Here is a 19,236-nt window from a genome sequence, read left to right on the forward strand (position 1 = left end):
GAGGCATAGGTTAATTATGTCAGGAGGTAGAAATAAAATGGAATCCCGCAACCTCGGGCATGGTAAATAATTTGCATAATTTGTAAACGGGCCTTCCCGACCATGAATTGATTCTTTTGGTGACTGAAGCCGAGAAAATGTGTCCACAAAGCCCAAGATGGGTTAATGTAGATCAAAAAATGAAGACAACATTTTAGTCATTTTAATTTGTCACATTCTAGACATAACTGAAGACAGCACACATTAAAAACACCTTATCCCATTAACAGCACTAACACTGAGTCAAGAACAGGCATACAGGCACAAACAGTGAAATGATGATACTCTTACGTGAGAGAACATCAGCAACAAATGTTTATATTTACAAAGTCTGGGGAGGAAAATGATTTCCATAGGAATTCATACAAACACTGTATGCTGAGAATCAAGCCTCGAAATGTCCTGACTGTTGTAAAATGATGCTGTGTATATGTGTCCAATGTCAAATCCCAGACCAGCTGGAAAATGCAAAATCCCACAAAATTGTTTTAAAATTTCATTTACACATGCAATACAGTGAAATTTGTAGAAAATTAACCGTATATGGGGAATACTCAAAATAGGTTTATTGAGAAAATAATAAAATTTTTTGAAATGTTATTTCAATAATTTTTTTATCTGGGATGGAAAATGGTAGCTGGTAATCCTCCCCTCCATCGCTGGGGTTTCGTTCCAGACCGCCCCAGCAATATGTGAAATCCGCGATACAAAAATACACCCTCGGCATGTTTTGATAGCATTTACGGCACTTCATCTTTTTTAAAGGTCTTTCAACACACTTTTAAAACAATACAAATACATTTAAACACACATATATATCAATTGATAACACAAAAATATTGTACAAACAGTATAGAAAAATAAAGTAACAACTGTAATAATGATATAGCGGGAATGCGAAGGGTGAACCACGATATAGCCGGAGTACTGTATAATAAATTAAATTAAAATAAAAAATAGTCACAATTTGTTTAATATTAGTCAAAAATGTAACTATTTTTAAAACTATTAATTATTTGCTGAGGGAGTGTTTTTTAAAAAAATATTTTTTAATTTTATTTTTCTCAGGGATTGAAAACATTATAATAAATTCAGTTTTAAAAATCCATTGGTAGTTAGTTAAATTAATACAAAATGTACCTATTTTGGTCTTACTTGTAAGATGTTTTAATTAATAATATTGTATAAAGGATTTTATTTTAATAATTTATTTTATATTTCACAATGAAAATGGAATAATGTAATTAAAGTTATTTAATTTAATCAAAACGTATACAACAGTACTTAATGTTATTATTACGAAAAAAAAAGAACCATTCTGGGGGTCACTCATAAAATTGCAATTATTGTTATTGAATTTTTGGATACTAATTTAAATAAAATAAAATTAGAGGTAGTTTTGCTCTGCCATTATGACATGACACAATCCCTGAAAGTTTGACATAGCGACATAGCAACATAGCGAGTCACTAAAATTTGATTTCTCATTTCATTTTCATTTGAACAAGTTATGTTGATCACTTTGGACCGGGGTTTAATATGGAGTGTATTGGAAAGACTACCTTTTTTTTTTTTTTTTTTTTTTTTTTTTTAAATGTCACTTTCTGAATGCCTTCAAAGCTGCCGTTGAAGCATTTATAAACAAGTCGAGGTAGCTGCTGCATGAATTTAAAAAATGGCTAAAAAAAACATGGAACAAATTAACAGTGAATGTAAAAATCAGTCATAGTCGAAATGCAATTTGCCAGGGGCTTTAATCCACCATTATGTGAATGAACCCTGGCAGAAATAATTTCATTCAACTTTAATTGCTCATCAGGTCGACGAGCAAACAAGTCGTTTTACCTGGAAATCCTGCAGGCAGTGACGTGGGTCTTCCCACATGAGAGCATACCAAATGTCAATGTTTGGGTGAGTAGTCTTACTTTATTTTAGTTGTATTTGACAGTCTTTAACTTCTTTGTGTGCTTGTATGACAGTCGAGGATGTTAAAATACTTTTATTTTTAATGATCTTAACCGTCCTGTTATGTTTGTGTCTTTCGTACACCAAAAATGTCCACGGGTAAACATGCACTGCTTTACGTGTATCAATTTAAATAAATAAATAAATAAATAAACAAACAAACTGTATCTAAAGTGGCCATTGTGAATATATACCTGTATTTACCTGTACTCAAAATATCTACTACTTCAGCTTAGTCTATGTTCACACTGCAGGGCACGATGCCCAATTCTTATTCTTTTTGTTAAATCCGATTTTTTTTACGTCGTCGCTCACATTACAAAAACAAACGCGACTTATAATGTGGACGGATGAGCGTAACCACTCGCATCGGATACATATCCAATTTATATCCCCATATGAAAGAGGTCCGTGTCAGATTAGAAACATTTAGATTTGTACCGTTCACACTGACATGAAAAAAAATCACGATGTACGTCACGTTGGGAAATTTTTTTTTGACTTGACCTGCAAAAATGTGAACATAGCCTTCGTCTTTGCATTCCAGAGGTAGAATAGAGAGCAGAGAACAATTGTTTTGTTGTCTGCTAGTCCTGTTAGCATGCTCCTCCTGCTTGTTGCCTCATTTAACTCATCAAACACATCACTGTTTTCTTGTGGCATGAAAGTCGGGATTTGTTGCTGAACCGGTACAGTATTTCAAAGCTGCTCAGTATAAGTTGTCCATTTCTTTATTAATCCAAACACTCTAGACTTTAGATTTTGTTTTCCTTGTGCATTGAAAATCATTCTGTGCCAATCACCAGTTTCAGCGTGGCTGGCGCCGGCGTCGTTGCGTGTACTATTATCAATACGTATTTACACCTTTATTTGTTTTTCGTCGTCCTTGTCAGAGATGTTAAGGCGTGACACACCAAGCCGACGGACTGCCGCATCGGTCGACAGTCGGCAATGTTGGAGCATGCGTGGGATTTGTTTTATGAGCTCTCGTGTTTCCTATTGTTTCCAACCCTAGAATGATGTCGATTTGCACATTTGTGGCTTCCGACGTAAGCCGCTTTTACGGAAGTCATTAAGACAGCTTTTTTCAACAAGAAATAAGCAATACAGTGTCATATTGTAAAGAGTCGCTCAATGTAACCGTGCAGATGTCAGTAATCAAACATTCCGACTTTTTTTGTGCGAATGCTATGTCCATTTTCTTGTAATTTGAGGATTTTTCCACTTCTCAGTGTGCCACTAGTATGCAATGTAGTGTGGTATCATAAAGTGCCTTATGTATAGACACAGATGTCTGTTTTCCAACATTCCAATTTTTTTATGCTAATTTATAGCTTCTGACGTGAGCCCCTTTCACACTGGCCAGCTAAGCTGTGGTTTTTTTCCAACAGGAAATAAAGACACAAGGTCAGCAAAGTTGTAGCAATGCAGTGTAGGATTTGCGTTATGGATCATTTGTCACTGTTGCAGTCCACTTACATTGGAGCCAAGAAACCAGCAGGCATCAAGCATCCACTTTGTGATGTCGCCACCCAGAGGACTGGAGTGGAATGATATCACCCCACCACATGTTCAGGATTGTTCAACCTCAGCAGAGGTCTGGACTCCACCGACATTCCAGTTTAGCACGGAACAGTCGCACCACCGCCGGTAGGTTCACACGGGGACGCCGGTGTTATTTTCCGCCAGGTTGACGAGCTTAGCGGGGGGTGCGTCGGTCGTGTCTCGACGGCCCCCCGCTGCCGGGCTGGAGTCCTGCAGGGGCCACATTTCCTGCCAGGTGAGCGAGGGCTGATGGATGGGGTGGCTGGCCACCGCCGGCTTCCGCTGCCTATAGTTGGCCCACACCTGCATCAGGGTCTCCCTGAAGGGACGGGTGGTCAGCGTGTAAAGGATGGGGTTGAGGGCGCTGTTGATGGGCAGGATGAATATCACCACCCACGAGGTAATTGTGCCTGTGGGGGGGAAGAAGAAGGAGATGGGAGGAAAAGCTAATTAGGGAAAATAAATGTGGACTTAAAACATTACATCATGTGGTTTTAATGCTCTTTGCTTTTCAGGAGACTTTTACCAAAGCACGTCGCTGAAAGCAATTCAGCAATCAAAGTAATTCCTCAGATCCCAACAGGGTTTGTCATTAGAAAGCGTGCCCGGTAATGAATTTAGCACGCAAACTAAGTTTGCTAACCAATGCAAAAACACAAGTCGCTCTTTAAAGGAAAAGAGGCCGCACTAAAGACTTTTTTTTTTTACACACGCATGGCCCTTTGATTTTGACCCTTACAAATCTAATCCTAACCCTTAAAACCCTAACCCTAATTCTTAAAACCCTAACTTTTGAAAAAAATTAAAACACTCCGCTTGCATTGTAAAAAAAAAAAAAAAAAAAAAAAAAAGCTCCCTCCCGTTTTAATGCAAATTACCGCCACCTAGAGGGCCGGAGTGTAAGAGTATGGCACACAAAGCGTGCGGCGTACTATACCGGGAATCTCCACCTGCAGCAGGGACAGGATCTTGAGGACGAAAATGGGGATCCAGCAGAGTGAGTCTGTGATGACAATGGAGAAGAAGCGTTTGGCGATGGTCACCTCCTTCTTGATGTGGTTGCTGTACTTGGTGGTCCGCGTTCCCGTGCGCTGGATGTTGTAGAACATGCTGGCGTACGACAGTACGATGATCAGGAATGCAACTAGGTTTAGACCTGTGCGGGTGGGGGGTTGGGGGGCAGTAGAGACAGATAGTAACCCTTGACACTAGTGATGCACCGAAATATCGAAACCGAAAACCGAAACTCCGAAAAAAATCATCAATTAATCCGAACATTAACCCTTAAAACCCTAACACTAACCCCGCTCACCCAGGAAGATGGCGATGGAGTATATGTGCGTCCAGAGCGTCTCGGGCTGCTCCGAGTGCAGCGGGAAGCACACGCCGTTGGTACCGTAGAAGTTACGGAATAGCCCCTTGCAGGCCAGGGGCAGGAAGGCCACCATGAAGCCGAACACCCAGATGCCCAGGAGCATCGTCACGGTACGGCGCCAACCCGGCGTCAGGTAGCGGAAGGGGTACACGATGCAGATGTACTTCTCCAGAGTCAGGTAGGTGAGCAGCAGGACCGACACCTCGGTGGACAGCATGGCCAGGGAGCCGACCACCTGACACTGGCCGCTGTCCATCCAGGCTTGGGCGTGACGGTTGTACTCGCCGCGGAACTTCAGGTCGTACACCCCGATCATGAACAGGTAGATGCCCATCAACCCATCTGCGCCTGAGAAGGGAACGTGGAAGGATTATTTACGAGTAATAGTCAACATACGCAGTAGTGGTAGTATTCGTAGTAGTTGCGGTAGAATAATTAATTAAAAATAAAAAGTCATTTGATTATTTATTGAATAGTACAAGTTACAGTTACTAGTGCATTCTTTGTCCTCACGAGAAAGACAATTCTGCACACTAGTTGAATGACTAGGGTGCAGGAGAAGAACGACTCAGTCTTACAGCGACATTTTATTTCTGCTACTGCCTGAAAGATATTTCTGCACATATTCTCCCGTGTGCGTTAAGTCAGAAAAGCGTGCAGCTGTGCGCTTTGCTGTGCTCATTCTCCCGTGAACTCAGTACTGTCACTGATGCACCCTCATGCAAACTACGCACTCCGGGTGGAGCAACGCAATCAACGTGGCCGTTCGCTGTCAAATCTTTTCTGACTGCGCCCATTGTGCCATCCTCTTAATTCTGTCATTTGCTCACTATGGCTCGCCCACGGTCTTTGGTGCAAGCTGGTTGCAGGGCACCGCTAAACTATCCAACGGCACCCACAAGAGCTTTTCTGTTGACGGACCTCCAAACATGCGTTCAGTCATAAGCACAGTATTCTGATTAAATTACTTTTATTGGATTTATTTCATACAGATTAATAATAATAAAAAAAAGCCTTTAGCGTGTTTGAAAAGTGGTGTGCACGTCAGCGGTGCTCACGTCTCACTGGCGACATCTAACTTCCGTATCCGTTACGGGAGTTCATTTCGCTTTTAAAGTGTGTTTAAAGTGTTTTACAAATGGATTTTTATGGCAATCACATGCTTCGGGGAAACTCCAGTTGCCAGGTACCGAAGCCTCTAATAGGTGCACTAATAGAATGAAGTTGTTGGACTCGTGATGCCTTTTCCACTACTGCCTTCAACTACTGTGCGATAATTCTGCGCACTAGTAGAATGGCTAGGGTGCACTGGTAGAATGACCTGGGTGCACTAGTAGAAAGGTTCTTAATATTGACATTTTTTTCCACTACAGCCCTACATTACATATGACTAGTAGAATGTTTGTTATGAGTCGTAGTACTGGTTTCTCGTACTAATTTACCCAAAAATGAAATCCCTCAAAACCAGTTTATTAAATTTGGTAGGCGTAGGCCCATTAGATATCACGAGTAGACTCACAAGAAAGTCAAGAACACATACCCTAAAACACACTGGAAGGCGGCCATTTTGGTTTGAAGCGGACATTTTCGGCTCCTTTCAAATTTCCAGGGTCTCTCAAAAGGGAATTTGTCTAACAGATTTGAGTCAATTGCTACCAATTTTGAAATACGTATACTAGACCGATCGATGATGCTAAATCTTGAAACATTTGACGTTTCATCATTACATGTGCGTGGAGCTTGGCGGCGAAGTTTGATGAGCAATGCTCCAAGGTCAGAACTTGAACAAATGATGAATGTCCTGCTTTTATTAAAACCAAAGGTAAATAGCGGGATTCTGGGTGGCATTTAAAGATGGAGACACTTTTAATACCGTTATTGTAGCAGTGGTGTACCGGGACTATTACTATAAAGGTATTAAAAGTGTGAAAAGTCAGAAGTGTCGCGAGACAAAGGAAATTCATTCATAACCGCCGTTATCAGCCAGTCATGGGTTGCCACAATATTCTAACGTAACACATAAAAACCCTCATATAAGGTTTAGCGCGCTGAGAAATGTCAAAGAGATAGGGTATGATTTAAAAAAATGGGCCAAGCCGAATGTGCTCACTCAAAGAGAACGACGGATTTCGTGATGGAAATGATAAGGTAAAAACAGAGCACATCATGAAAGGCTGCAGAGAAGCCCTGAAAACTCTCAGCCTGCCATGTGAGACAAAACAACGCAGTAAATGCTCAACATTTGGTGGCAATTTTGTCTATATTAGTGTAATAAATACTGGGAAACACCAAGAGAAGAAATTGCATCGAACAAGGTCTTCTGACGAGCACTGCAGCTGTTACCGTATGCCGCATAGGCCTGATAATCCAAAATTGGCTCGCAAGCACACATCTCAGTTTTAAAAATTCCGCTTATTATACAATCCACAGTCAGGGTTTAATGAAATGAACATGCTGGGAACTGCGTGGCTTCACCGTTGATCCACTTATTTTCAAATTTTCCTTAGCAAAGAGTGTAAGAAAGGTTCTACATATACAGTTGTGTGATTGTTGTCGCTTGTTTATTTCCACATTAAGGACGGCGTCATGCCGTAATATTTACCTGCCGTGTGTTAAGCACACAATGCATTGTGGGTGAATACGTTCTGGATCGCTTTGCGGCCACATTGTGTCTGTACAGCTCCGCAGTGCGAGCGTGAGTCTGAATAACCGCGAGTACACTGTTCATTCACTTAGTAATTTATATTGTGGCCATTTGCTGCACTACTTTTGTGTATTTTTCATACATATTGTGTGCCTTAAACACACGTTGGGGACTACATTGTGGTCATATTTTTGTTAGTTGAGAGTCTGGAGAGAAATGTACTTGAAAATGGTGTGCTTATTTACATGTTTTTAAGTACCGGTACTTATTTGGGTCACCAAGTCTGCACAAGTGTTTAATGGGCGGCGCCATTATGCAATGCCTGCGGCTGTAGTCAGCCTTCCATGAAGCTCAATAATTGTCCCTTCTAGCTACGCATTAATATTTAAGTTATTGGTTTATGTTGTCATTCTGTAACTTGCGTGGAGTGTGTTGCCAAATAATGCGTCCAGTTAAGTTTATGCACATTCGCACCGTGGCTAAGTGATATTACTGCAACACAGCAGCTGCAGAAAGTAGCTTGTAATCTCGCTTGTTACTTTTAAAATCAAGTAATCAGTAAAGTACTATTTATGGTCAAATAAACATCTACCTTCCTGATTCCCGACATCATATGATCACACTCGTAACCGATAGGCCGACTCACAGCAGAGGGAAATTATGCACATGGCGTGCAGCTTGTTCTCCGAGCGTATGTACGAGCGCATGCAGATGACGAAGATGTTGCCGAAGCAGGTGGTGGCCGAGACCACCCAGACGAAGACCCTCAGCACGATGTTGGCCAGCAGGTCCTCGAACGACGAGATGCCGTCCGTGTTGGGTTTGCAGCTGCGCACGTGAGGCGCGTAGCCGCAGTACTGGAACTTTTTGAAGTAGCTGCCAAATGCGCACACACGCACATGCACACAAGTGTTGTAATTCATTGCAATAGCAAAGGTCATTAAAAAGGTTAAGGCCGCTTCAGCTTGCGGCAGTCGATTCACTTCCTGTGATTAGACGCTGAGAGATAGACTGCATAAATTGTGCTGGAAAGCGCTGGCATTTCAATTCGTTTTTCAGCAGCTGGTGATTTGAAAGATCACTAAAAGAACACAAAGACCAATAAGGAGGGACGAGAGTTCAGTTCATGAGATCGTCTCCATCAGGAAAGGATCAGACTAAGTAACAGTCACATAGCAGGGGACATACATTTTTATAAAAACACTTCCCAAAACAATCTTCCCCTTTGGAACCCGACTCGACTTCCAGGTCATATGAATCACTACATCGTCATTCTACACACACGTCAAGATCAATAACTTTATGTTTTAAGGCCCGACCAATTAATCGGCCGGCCCATCTAGTCGGCCGATGTGAAAAAATATTGGCCCATTAAAAAAAAAAAAAAAAAAATATTATTATTATTATTTTTTTTTACACATTACAACATGAAACAATGATAATGACATTCAAACATTCCCACCAAGTTGCTAAAAACTAGTTAATAACACTATAAGGGGCAAAAAAAAAAGTTGGACTCAAATAATGTTTCAATTCAAATGTATTGCAGCTCAAATTTAAATAGAATCGTAGATTCGTTGACCTGCGACGCGTCACGCCAAGCCGATATGATCACGTCCTCGTCATCACGGTTTCGTTTTGTTTCCTGCTGAATTGTTCCTGTATTGTGTTTCGAATCGTGCTGCGCCTTCTCGCCATGGATTTGATTCTGCTTCAATATGGCTTTTGATTGATTAATTGTATGATGACTTGGATTCTGGAATTATGGAACTGGAAAAGTTTTGACGACTTCTTCCGGTCCATTTTGAACATGATTCAATAATAATTTTTCTTTCATTGCCGATTTAATTCAAGGATCCTTTGTGATTTTTCAATGTCAAATGTGATTGTTCAATAAATTTGCAAAGACAGTTGGCTGAAGAATGAGGTTTCCATGGCAATAGCGGTGGGAGGGGATGTCTGCAACCGGTCTGTTGTCCATAGGTGTTCTCCATAGAGACAAACTTTAATTGTACAAATAAATGGATGTGTCAGTGACGAGGTTTCATTCAAATAACATTCAGTAAAGAATTTGAACACACTTTACACCAGGGGTGAGCAAAATGTAGTGCTCACGGGCCACCTTTGCTTTTCAAATCGGACTGTTGGGGCAGGGCATTCGTTGATAACCTGAAAAAAAGTTTCAATGTGGATATAGAATATGCAAAATTGTTAATTTGAACAATAAAATGATTCATTCTCATTTTTAATTGTATTCTTTTTAATTGAGTAAATGATTATTCACCAATTATTAAATATTTTTCGTATTGTATTCATTTATTTGTATTCATATATTGCATATACGTTCCTTTATTTTCCATTTTTCAATGTATTGTTTACAATAAATCAACTACGCAATAATCTAATGAGACACATGCAGTTTAATTGAGCAATTTTAGTACAGCGGATCCACAGCTCACCCCAGACTCCTCTACCGCGGAGCGTGCCGACACGACCACGGCTTTCCATACCATGACGACTTGTTACGTCTAAAAACGGCAACTGTGAACTGCATACATAAAGACTGTAAAAGCACGGGTTGTATTTTCGTCCGTGGAGGCAGCACTTCATACTGGTCAATTAGTAGTCACGCTAATCTGTGTTAAAACTGCTGCTCTGCTTAGCTATTGGCTACCTTGGACTGACCGTGGCTTGGAAGTGGGTCTGGATCTTGGTCCAGCTTACCTGCAAAGTCACGGGTGCAGGGTCCGATGGGAAAAACCTTTTTCCTCCCAATATAATAATGCCACTGTGTGGATTACAAGGTTTTCCTAGTTTCCCAATTGGTGGAAAAATTGAACAGGTGTGATGTCATTCTACTTCCAAAGTAAAATCCGAGATAATCCGGCGGGAGGGACGAGTATTACGAACGGCGGGATACGATGGAGCGACGGCGTCGTACTCACATGTGGGTCAGGTATTTAAGAGGCTCGAACATCCGTCGTTGGATGTTGGCAATTTCGATGCCCTCGATGCTCCTGGAGAACACAAAGAGCCACGGGGAACAGGCATTCAACAAGACGTGACCACAAACATAAACTTGGAACCAAAACTAAGAAAGAGTAAGAGGGACATAAAGTATATAATGTCAAATTACTAAAAAACGTAAAAAATAAAAAACATGCAGTCATCTGAGATAGGCGCCAGGATGCCCGCGACCCTAGTGAGTGGTACGGAGATGTAGATTATATACAATTTTACTCATAAAAAATAGTTGATGTAATAAAAAATACAATTATATGTTATATTAAATAATTGTCAGGTAGTTAAAATATTACTTTAAATATATTTAATTTCAGAAATAAATTACATAATAAAATAACGTGAGTAAAAAGTCTACTTATGTTGAGTATAATTTTTTCCATAATTATAATAACACTTTAAATTAATGGATGAAATAAAAACAGTCAACTATAACAAATATAAGTAGTTTATATAAGTACATTAAATAATTTGCAATCAGTTTCAAGATATTAAAACCTATAATCAATGTAAAATATAAATTCTATACAGTCATTAAATAACAGCCGTTTTATTCAATTATGTTATAAAAATACCGCAAATTAATTTAAAAAACAAAAATAATCAGAAATTAAATTCAAAATTGAATTCACAAAAATGATGAATTGTATGTACAGTTCATTAACACAAAAACTATTTCGTTTAATTACAGACAAAACAAATAAAATAATATAAAAGTCATGAAAGGCTGCCTGTATTTCAATTGGAACGCAGCTTCCGCAGCCATTTTATGTCAGATTGTTACCATAGCGCACTGACAAGGAACATTTTGTGGACAAAAGTATTGAGACACCCCAATGACGCCACTTCAACCAATTAATCAATCAATCTTAATTGAAGCTCAAGTATTCCTATAAGAGCGGAAACTGGTGGAATGGCCACGCGTCCCATTACTTTTGTCGTTACAGCGCATGTGCCGCTTTACACACGACAATAAAAACAGTTCCGTAAACCTACTTTCATGGAACGACGCAACGGTGAAATTATCCACTCAAGGAGAACACGGAAGTGAAAACTCACAAATCACAAAAATGACACGGGTTATGCACGTAACGTGTGTGTGAGTGCGTGCGTGTGTGTGTGTGTGTGTGTCCTGGATAGACAAAGCGCAACACATATCACATACTCACAATGACTTCAGTTTAGGCAGTTTGTCAAAGTGGTCCACCTGCAACTCTCTGATGCGATTATATGAAATGTTTCTACAAAAGTACAAAAGGAAAAAAAAAAAGGGTCACCAGCGAAGCAAATGGTGTTGTTCTCTTTGTTTCTTTACAACATGGATTTTATATTTCATACAGAGTAGTGATTCAGTTGTTTTCGGACTTACTTTCCATAGAGCCTAATCCTGCATTGAAACCAAACCAAATGGCAGACTTCTTGTGTTTTCCAGAAATTCAGAATTTAAAATGAAATTGTTGTGGTTTAGTCACGAGAGTTTTGTCATTACAGCGAATCATCAAAGTTTGCCGCCATGCTTTCTTCGCACGCAAAAACGAAAACTCTAATCCATCGCAATTTATTAATGTTCTATGCCTAATGGCATAATTACTATCACCATATCATTATAATAATAACAATGGGGGGGGGGGGGGGGGGGGAAATAATCGAATAATTTTCACTTGTTTTACAAAACTGCTCAGAAATGATTGAGGCAATTATGCTATTAGGCTACCTTGCTATTATTAGTGGTTGAAATTTTCTACCAACTGCAAAAAATCTCTCGGCCGACTTTGTCTATGGCAGATGCCACGAAATGCAAAATGGAGCCCAAGATGGCCGCTTCAATCCTAAAAGGTGGACTTTTTTTTTTTTTTTTTTGTCTTTTTGTAAGCAATGCTCCCTTTGACTTTTTGTGGATCTACTCATGATAAGACATTCCTACCTAATTTCATGTTGCTATGGGAAATTGGCATCAGGGGCTGAATTTCCTTTGAAAGAGCCCTGGAAATGATAAAAACCAACCCAAAATCCACAATTCAACCCAAAATGGTGGATTTCCTGTCTTTTTGGTCAAAACCAAAATGCCAGACTGTCTGTGTCTTTGTGGGTGTGGTTTCTTGGGACTTTATTGTGGGTCTTCTCCTATTAGACATGTCTACCAAATTTCATCCTGCTCGGTGAAACCGGTTGGGGGGTGCGCCAACACTACACTACGAAGGCATTGGATTTACACAGATTATGTGTATGAGAGCATCATTTTTAAAGTGAACCGGTTCCATTTTTAATAAAGTATAAATAAATATAACCCACAGTTGGAGCAAATCCCCGAGATGTGCAAAGAGATTCGGCGGGATTTTCATCAGTCTGTTGCTGGAGAGATCCCTGTGTTAAAGAAAATGCCATGAGAAACAATAAATAATACAAAAATAATCATATCCTGTATGTTTTCTTACTATTATTGTAAGTGAAAGACTCACAACTCTCCAAGCTTTTGGAGGACGGAGAAGGCTCGCTCGTGTATGTGGCTGATCCGGTTGCGCTGCAGAACCCTGGGGAAAATGCACAAATCACGCAACAAAATGTAAAATGATTGAATAAAAAAATAATTACAAAGAGAAAAATATAAATTACAAACAGTCCCAACAAAACGAGAGGATAAGGGGAAAAAAGAAAAGTGTCATAAACATGTAAACTAATACACACACTTTACAGTATTTCTCATTTGCTAAAACACAAATCTTATTTTCTTAACCAAATACTAACCGACCATATTTTCACCCACGAAATAAAACACATTTTGCACTCCGATGCACTTATCAATATAACAATATTGATAAGCACAGGTGGCAAAAGTGAAGCGCAATTAAAGCCGCCGGTGCCTCAACATAAATACAGCAACTCAAAACTCAGCACACTCGCGGCTAATGATGCGAAGAAACCAATGTTAAGTACGGCAGGCCAGGCAACACCGGTTGTTGAAGTTACACTATGTCGTAAGACAATTAGACAGACAGAGGCAGAGTAAGAGGTGGTCGAGGAGGTGCACGTGAAAGACACAGAACAAGTACCGTACGTCTTTCACATGAATTTCGTAGACAATAAGGGAAGCGGGCATGCAGAGAGTGCAGCCACTGTCACTGTGTACACCACAATTTGAAGAGTCACAGACATGAACAAGAAATGGCTTTTTTCATTATGTACATGTTTACAGTGTGACTAAACAGTGCTGAGCACAAAAAGATGTTTCAATACATCAATTTTCCATTATACGTGTAGGCCTAGTACCTTTTTATATTCTTTATTTCCCACAAGTGCTAAACGGGATTTTTGTTATGTTTTGCAAAATGCATGTCTATTGTGAACAATCAATATTATTTCTACAGCTTTACTATCACTGTTTTCCTTTTTTCTATGTTGTGTGTGTAATGACAGTTCAGTGGGGTTTATCATTTTGATTGCCTCGGAGTCTTGTTTTCAGAAACGAGTCTGGTTTTGGGTGGAGGTATTGAGAAATGGGCTTTAGCAATTGAGAAAAACCTGTGGTGCATGTTGTGTAAATGTCCAGTAATGTACGTGCGTATTAATACTCCAGTGTAGTAAACGTGTACTTTTACGCATGAATTCATATTCAGGTGTATAAATGTGCACTAATAATGTACATGAAAGTGGGATTACATACAAAACTGTCAGCATACTGCACGAGTTGAACGATACATTCTCCAAGGTCTCGATCAGATTACCCTCCAAATCCCTGAAAGAATGTCATAGATAGATTTAATACACTGTGTGTGTGTGTGTGTATAAATTTATATATATATATATATATATATATATATACATATATATATTAGGGCTGTCAATCAATACATTTTTTGAATCAGATTAATCACACTTTAGAATTTTGATTCATCACAGGCGCCAAATATACAACACACAATACATTTTGCTTTCGGATGGTATTTTAAAATTGTCGTGCTTTGATGAGAAGAGAGTTCAGTGCTGCACTATATGCAAATGACCTTTGTTTTATCGACAGTTCCGTCAGGGGTGACTTTCGAAGCAAACATTTAAATCGACCGAGCGCACCATTCGGAGTCTCCTCACTTATCTTGGCACCGGCGAAAGCTTTGACCTGATCACTGACCTTTGAGCAACCTGTGCCGCATTTCAGATACCCATCTGCGGAGCGTGTGTGTGGTCAAAATAAAGTGTGTGATTAAGCTGTTAAATTAATACATGATTAATTGACATGACAATGCGGACAACGCATGTAATGCAATATGTGAGGAACCTTTTTTTTCTTCATTTTTTTCATTTTTGTAGATTTCGAAGGCTTTCGAATGATGCTTTGAAAATGAATACTTTATCCTGAGCTCGTATTTATCTGGGTTAGTTTTGATTATAACTATAATAGTTTTGATTATAACTAACTATAGCATGTGGTTGCGGCTTAGCTTCATCCAGCGCCTGCAATTATTTGCTTTAGTTTTTATTTTTGTGGGGTTTTGATTGACTATATGGACAGACGCATAGCTTTAGCCAGATTTTGTCCATTCTTACGGCATTTAAATGACTATGTGGACGACCCCATAGCTTTATCCATACCCTGCTTTTATTTTTTTATTTTGAGGGGTTTAACTAATGGTATCGCCGGCTGCATACGTTTGTCCAGAACCTGCATTCGTATGCAATCATTTTGATTTTAGTCGCTTTTTGACTCGCACTACGAACAGGTACATAGCTTTATCCGGAGCATGCATTATCCTGGCTCAGTTTTTGATTTCGAGGGATTCAACTGACTCTGTGGACAACCGTATACCGCAGCTTTATCCATAGTCTCCATTCATCTAAGTTAGCTTTGATTTTTGAGGGATTCCAGTGACGATGCCATTGACCTCACGGCTTCATCCAGAACCTGCATCCGCTATATCTGATTTTGTTTAGATTTTCTGGGGATTCAGTTGAGTGCGTTTTGTGGTGGTGTTGTGGCTTAGTGGAAAAAGTCAATTTTCCACCCAACTTGTGACACGTGTCAGGACATTCTGTACTTACAGCCAGTTGAGTCTGGCCATCTCGCGACAGATGTCATCCAGCTTTGTCAGAGTGTTGTTCAACAAAGCCCTGTCAATCAAAGTGGACACAGACATACAAACAGGACATACAAAATGAAGATTTCAAGGGCAGCAGAAGAAAAAAAAACAAAAAAAAAACACTTACAGCAAGACCAGCGAGTTGAGCCCTGAGAAGGCTTTAGGGGAGATGTGATGGATGTTATTATTCTCCAAGATCCTACAACATACAAATTTTATGATTGTATTGCTGAGTGTGTCAGGAAAACATATGTTTACAGCAAGGGAATGTCATTGTGTTGTTATGTTATGTGTTATTCAGTACTAAATAGACATACAACCACTCCAGCTTGTGAAGGTCCCTGAACACACCGGGCATCAGCACAGAAATCCTGTTGTAGTTCAGGTATCTACAAAAAAAAATAAAAATACCCACCCAAAAAAAAAAAAAAAAAAAAAAAAAGAAATCACATCATATTCAAAATGTAATTGATAATTATGCGTCTCTGAGCTTTTCGCGTGGATAATTGCAGTGCCACAATGTTGCAAAAAAATAAAAACAAAAAAAGGCATAAAAAGCCTTTGTTTTGTTTTTGCTGGGCATCATTTATTATGTGAGAGAAAAGCATTGGTTCTAAACTTTTAATTAAATTGAAAAAAAAACACACTTATATGCAACGTTTTTATCTCTCTTAAAAGCAGTGTAGCCACATATCAAATACAGAAAATTAATCAAAAACAGAAATAGAAGATGAATGGGCTATTTTCAGCAGTTTTTATTTTGTACCATGGGGTGCTCCCGAGTGAGTTTTGGGTTGAGGGTTATTTTCAGAACCCCTAAAATGCACACATTTTCACCAAGGCACATGCGCAGGAAAGAATTGGGGAAGTTTCAGGGAAATTCCAAAGTAGGAGCCCAAAACGTCTGCTTCAAACCAAAATACTGGTAGGAGACTTCCTATTCAATTTTGGCATGGGTCCTTGAGACTTTTTCATCCGTCCTGTTATTATAGAGATATCCGCTGAATTACGTGTCAATCAGTGATCAGGGGCTAATATTTCAAAACACGATGTCCACCCAAATTTCTGAGACTGGTGTCGGGGGTTGATTTTGTCAAACTTTCCAGGAAATTTCCAGAGGAGTTTTGGTGGGTCATATACAGGACTTTCATGTTTCATGTTGTTCATGTATATAAGTTTCTGCCTTATTGGGACCCCCGCCCCACCTCATTCATTGAAAGAATGGCCGAATTGCTGATTTCATCAAAGTCATGGACTTTGCCAGAAATGGTCGCTTCAAACCAAAATGGATGTCTAATGGATGTTTAATTTCAGAGACTTTTTCCTGCGTGTTTTGAAGATAGACGTCCACACCATTTAATGTCGATTGGTGAAACTGGTATGAACTGGTATTGGGGGCTAATTATCATCAAACCTTTGACGCCATGATGCGCATCCGCAAGACGGCATAGGTGAAGAAAGCCCATCCATCCAGGTAGGATACTTTTGATTTTGGTTCATTTTGGATGAATTCTCCAATAGGAGTTATCAAAGGAAGAGCCCTGGAATTCGTCGATAACGGCGGTTTCAAACCAACATTGCCGACTTTATGTTCAATTTCAGACATGGGTCCTTGAGACTTTTTTTGTGCATCTTGTTATGATTGACACATGCACCCAATCGGTGGAACCGGCGTCCGGGGCTGATTTTTATCTACACCTTATAATCCCTAACAATGCGCCCGAAATTGTGTTTTAATGTGACGCTTGGAACTTACAGCCTGGTGAGATTGTACAGTCCTCTGAAAGCGGTCGGACTCACTTCTGCGATCTCGTTGTGCTGCAGGTACCTATGCGTACACACACGCACAGACACAAAAGCGTAACAATATACTTGTAGTGAAGTAGCACAAAGCACAGCCTGGTGGCTGGTGCCAGACTGAGGAATGAAAGTTTTTTCTAAATCACTGAACGCACACAAGGACAACCCTGAGAGCCTTTATAAAATCACTTCCCAGTGTTCGCTGTTCACACTATTGATGGCTTTGAAGTGTGGTGACAATCCGACAATCTTCTTCTTTTCCTTCGGGGGTCGCCACAGCGCGTCATCCTTTTCCATGGAAGCCTATCTCCTGCATCCGCCTCTCGAACACCAACTGCACTCATGTCTTCACAATGATCACAATGTCATCTGCAAACATCATGGTCCAGGGGATTCCAGTCTAACCTCATCTGTCAGCCTATCCATCACCACTGCAAACAGGAAGGGGCTCAGGGCTGATCCCTGATGCAGTCCCACCTCCACCTTAAATTCGTCTGTCACACCTACAGCACACCTCACCGCTGTTCTGCTGCCCTCGTACATGTCCTTTATTATTCTAACATAGTTCTCTGCCACTCCAGACCTCCGCATGCAGTGCCACAGTTCCTCTCTGTCATAGACTTCTAGATCTACAAAGACACAATGTAGCTCCTTCTGACCTTCTCTGTACTTTTCCATCAACATCCTCAAGGCAAATCATCCATCTGTGGTACTCTCTTTACAACGCGTCTCTGCACAATGCAAACACGAATCAAACGAGAGACTCACAGTTTCTGCAGGCTCTGGTACACGAAGAAGGTGTTTGCCTTCAGCCTCTGCAGATGGTTCCTCTGCAAGGACCTGACAGTGCGAGACAGACACACAATATATACACACTGTGGTAGTCTCATCTCAAAGACAGTACGTCATCTTGAATCTCATGGATACTGACATGTACTTGAAGGAGATTTAATCAAAAGCAAAGCAGCATATCTCATTGGTCAAAGGTAAACTTGTTGGATCAGGAAAAACATCTTTTTCACTATCAGGTTAGTTTTTAATATCAAAAGAGTTACGAGATGACCACATGTTCTCTTTTTCCTGGGCGTTTGCATTTTTGAGTTTATGAGTTGAAGTGTATTCTTTCATTGCGCTTTGGCAACAGAGACTCTATACAGTCATTAGCCGGGTTTACATGCAGACGTTTTTGTCATTCCAATTGAATTCATTCTGATTGAAGATCTCCTGTCAACTGTCTACATGACGTGACGTGATCTATTCCGATCGGTCGTATGCACGTGCGCACTTCGACGTAAATGTCACGTCATTTATCAACAGCTTGCTCAAAACAGGTTACAAGTACAACCCCAATTCCAATGAAGTTGGGACGTTGTGTTAAACAAATAAAAGCAGAATACAATGATTTGAAAATCGTGTTCAACCAATATTTAATTGAATACACTACAAAGACAATATATTGAATGTTCAAACTGATAAACTTTAATGTTTTTAGCAAATAATCATTAACTTGCAATTTTATGGCTGCAACGTGTTCCAAAAAAGCTGGGACAGGTTGCAAAAAAGACTGAGAAAGTGGAGGAATGCTCATCAAACACCTGTTTGGAACATCCCACAGGTGAACAGGCTCATTGGGAACAGGTGGGTGCCATGATTGGGTAGAAAAGCAGCTTCCCTAAATTGCTCAGTCATTCACAGGCAAAGATGGGGCGAGGTTCACCTCTTTGTGAACAAGTGCGTGAGAAAATTGTCGAACAGTTTAAGGACAATGTTCCTCA

At 40.0% G+C, this 19,236-nt stretch overlaps 1 protein-coding gene across 5 annotated transcripts in view; it reads right to left on the reverse strand.

The window, feature by feature from the left end:
• Nucleotides 1–202: 202 nt before the first annotated feature.
• Nucleotides 203–19,236, reverse strand: part of rxfp1 (relaxin family peptide receptor 1) — a 37,715-nt gene continuing 18,681 nt past the window's right edge. For 3 of the 5 annotated variants that reach the window (XM_061685023.1, XM_061685025.1, XM_061685026.1), the window contains 14 exons: nucleotides 18,230–18,301; nucleotides 17,418–17,489; nucleotides 15,979–16,050; nucleotides 15,789–15,860; nucleotides 15,624–15,692; nucleotides 14,251–14,322; nucleotides 13,049–13,120; nucleotides 12,882–12,953; nucleotides 11,759–11,830; nucleotides 10,514–10,585; nucleotides 8,215–8,444; nucleotides 4,862–5,272; nucleotides 4,487–4,705; nucleotides 203–3,959 (listed from right to left, as the gene is read on the reverse strand). In XM_061685023.1, coding sequence (XP_061541007.1) covers nucleotides 3,661–3,959; nucleotides 4,487–4,705; nucleotides 4,862–5,272; nucleotides 8,215–8,444; nucleotides 10,514–10,585; nucleotides 11,759–11,830; nucleotides 12,882–12,953; nucleotides 13,049–13,120; nucleotides 14,251–14,322; nucleotides 15,624–15,692; nucleotides 15,789–15,860; nucleotides 15,979–16,050; nucleotides 17,418–17,489; nucleotides 18,230–18,301 — 1,876 coding nt within the window. In that variant the 3' untranslated portion in view covers nucleotides 203–3,660. The remainder of the gene's footprint in view (nucleotides 3,960–4,486; nucleotides 4,706–4,861; nucleotides 5,273–8,214; nucleotides 8,445–10,513; nucleotides 10,586–11,758; nucleotides 11,831–12,881; nucleotides 12,954–13,048; nucleotides 13,121–14,250; nucleotides 14,323–15,623; nucleotides 15,693–15,788; nucleotides 15,861–15,978; nucleotides 16,051–17,417; nucleotides 17,490–18,229; nucleotides 18,302–19,236) is intronic. The other 2 variants (XM_061685028.1, XM_061685024.1) reach the window with 2 other exon arrangements.

The sequence above is a fragment of the Phycodurus eques genome, chromosome 9 (genome assembly GCF_024500275.1).
Source record: "Phycodurus eques isolate BA_2022a chromosome 9, UOR_Pequ_1.1, whole genome shotgun sequence".
Classification (NCBI taxonomy): domain Eukaryota; kingdom Metazoa; phylum Chordata; class Actinopteri; order Syngnathiformes; family Syngnathidae; genus Phycodurus; species Phycodurus eques.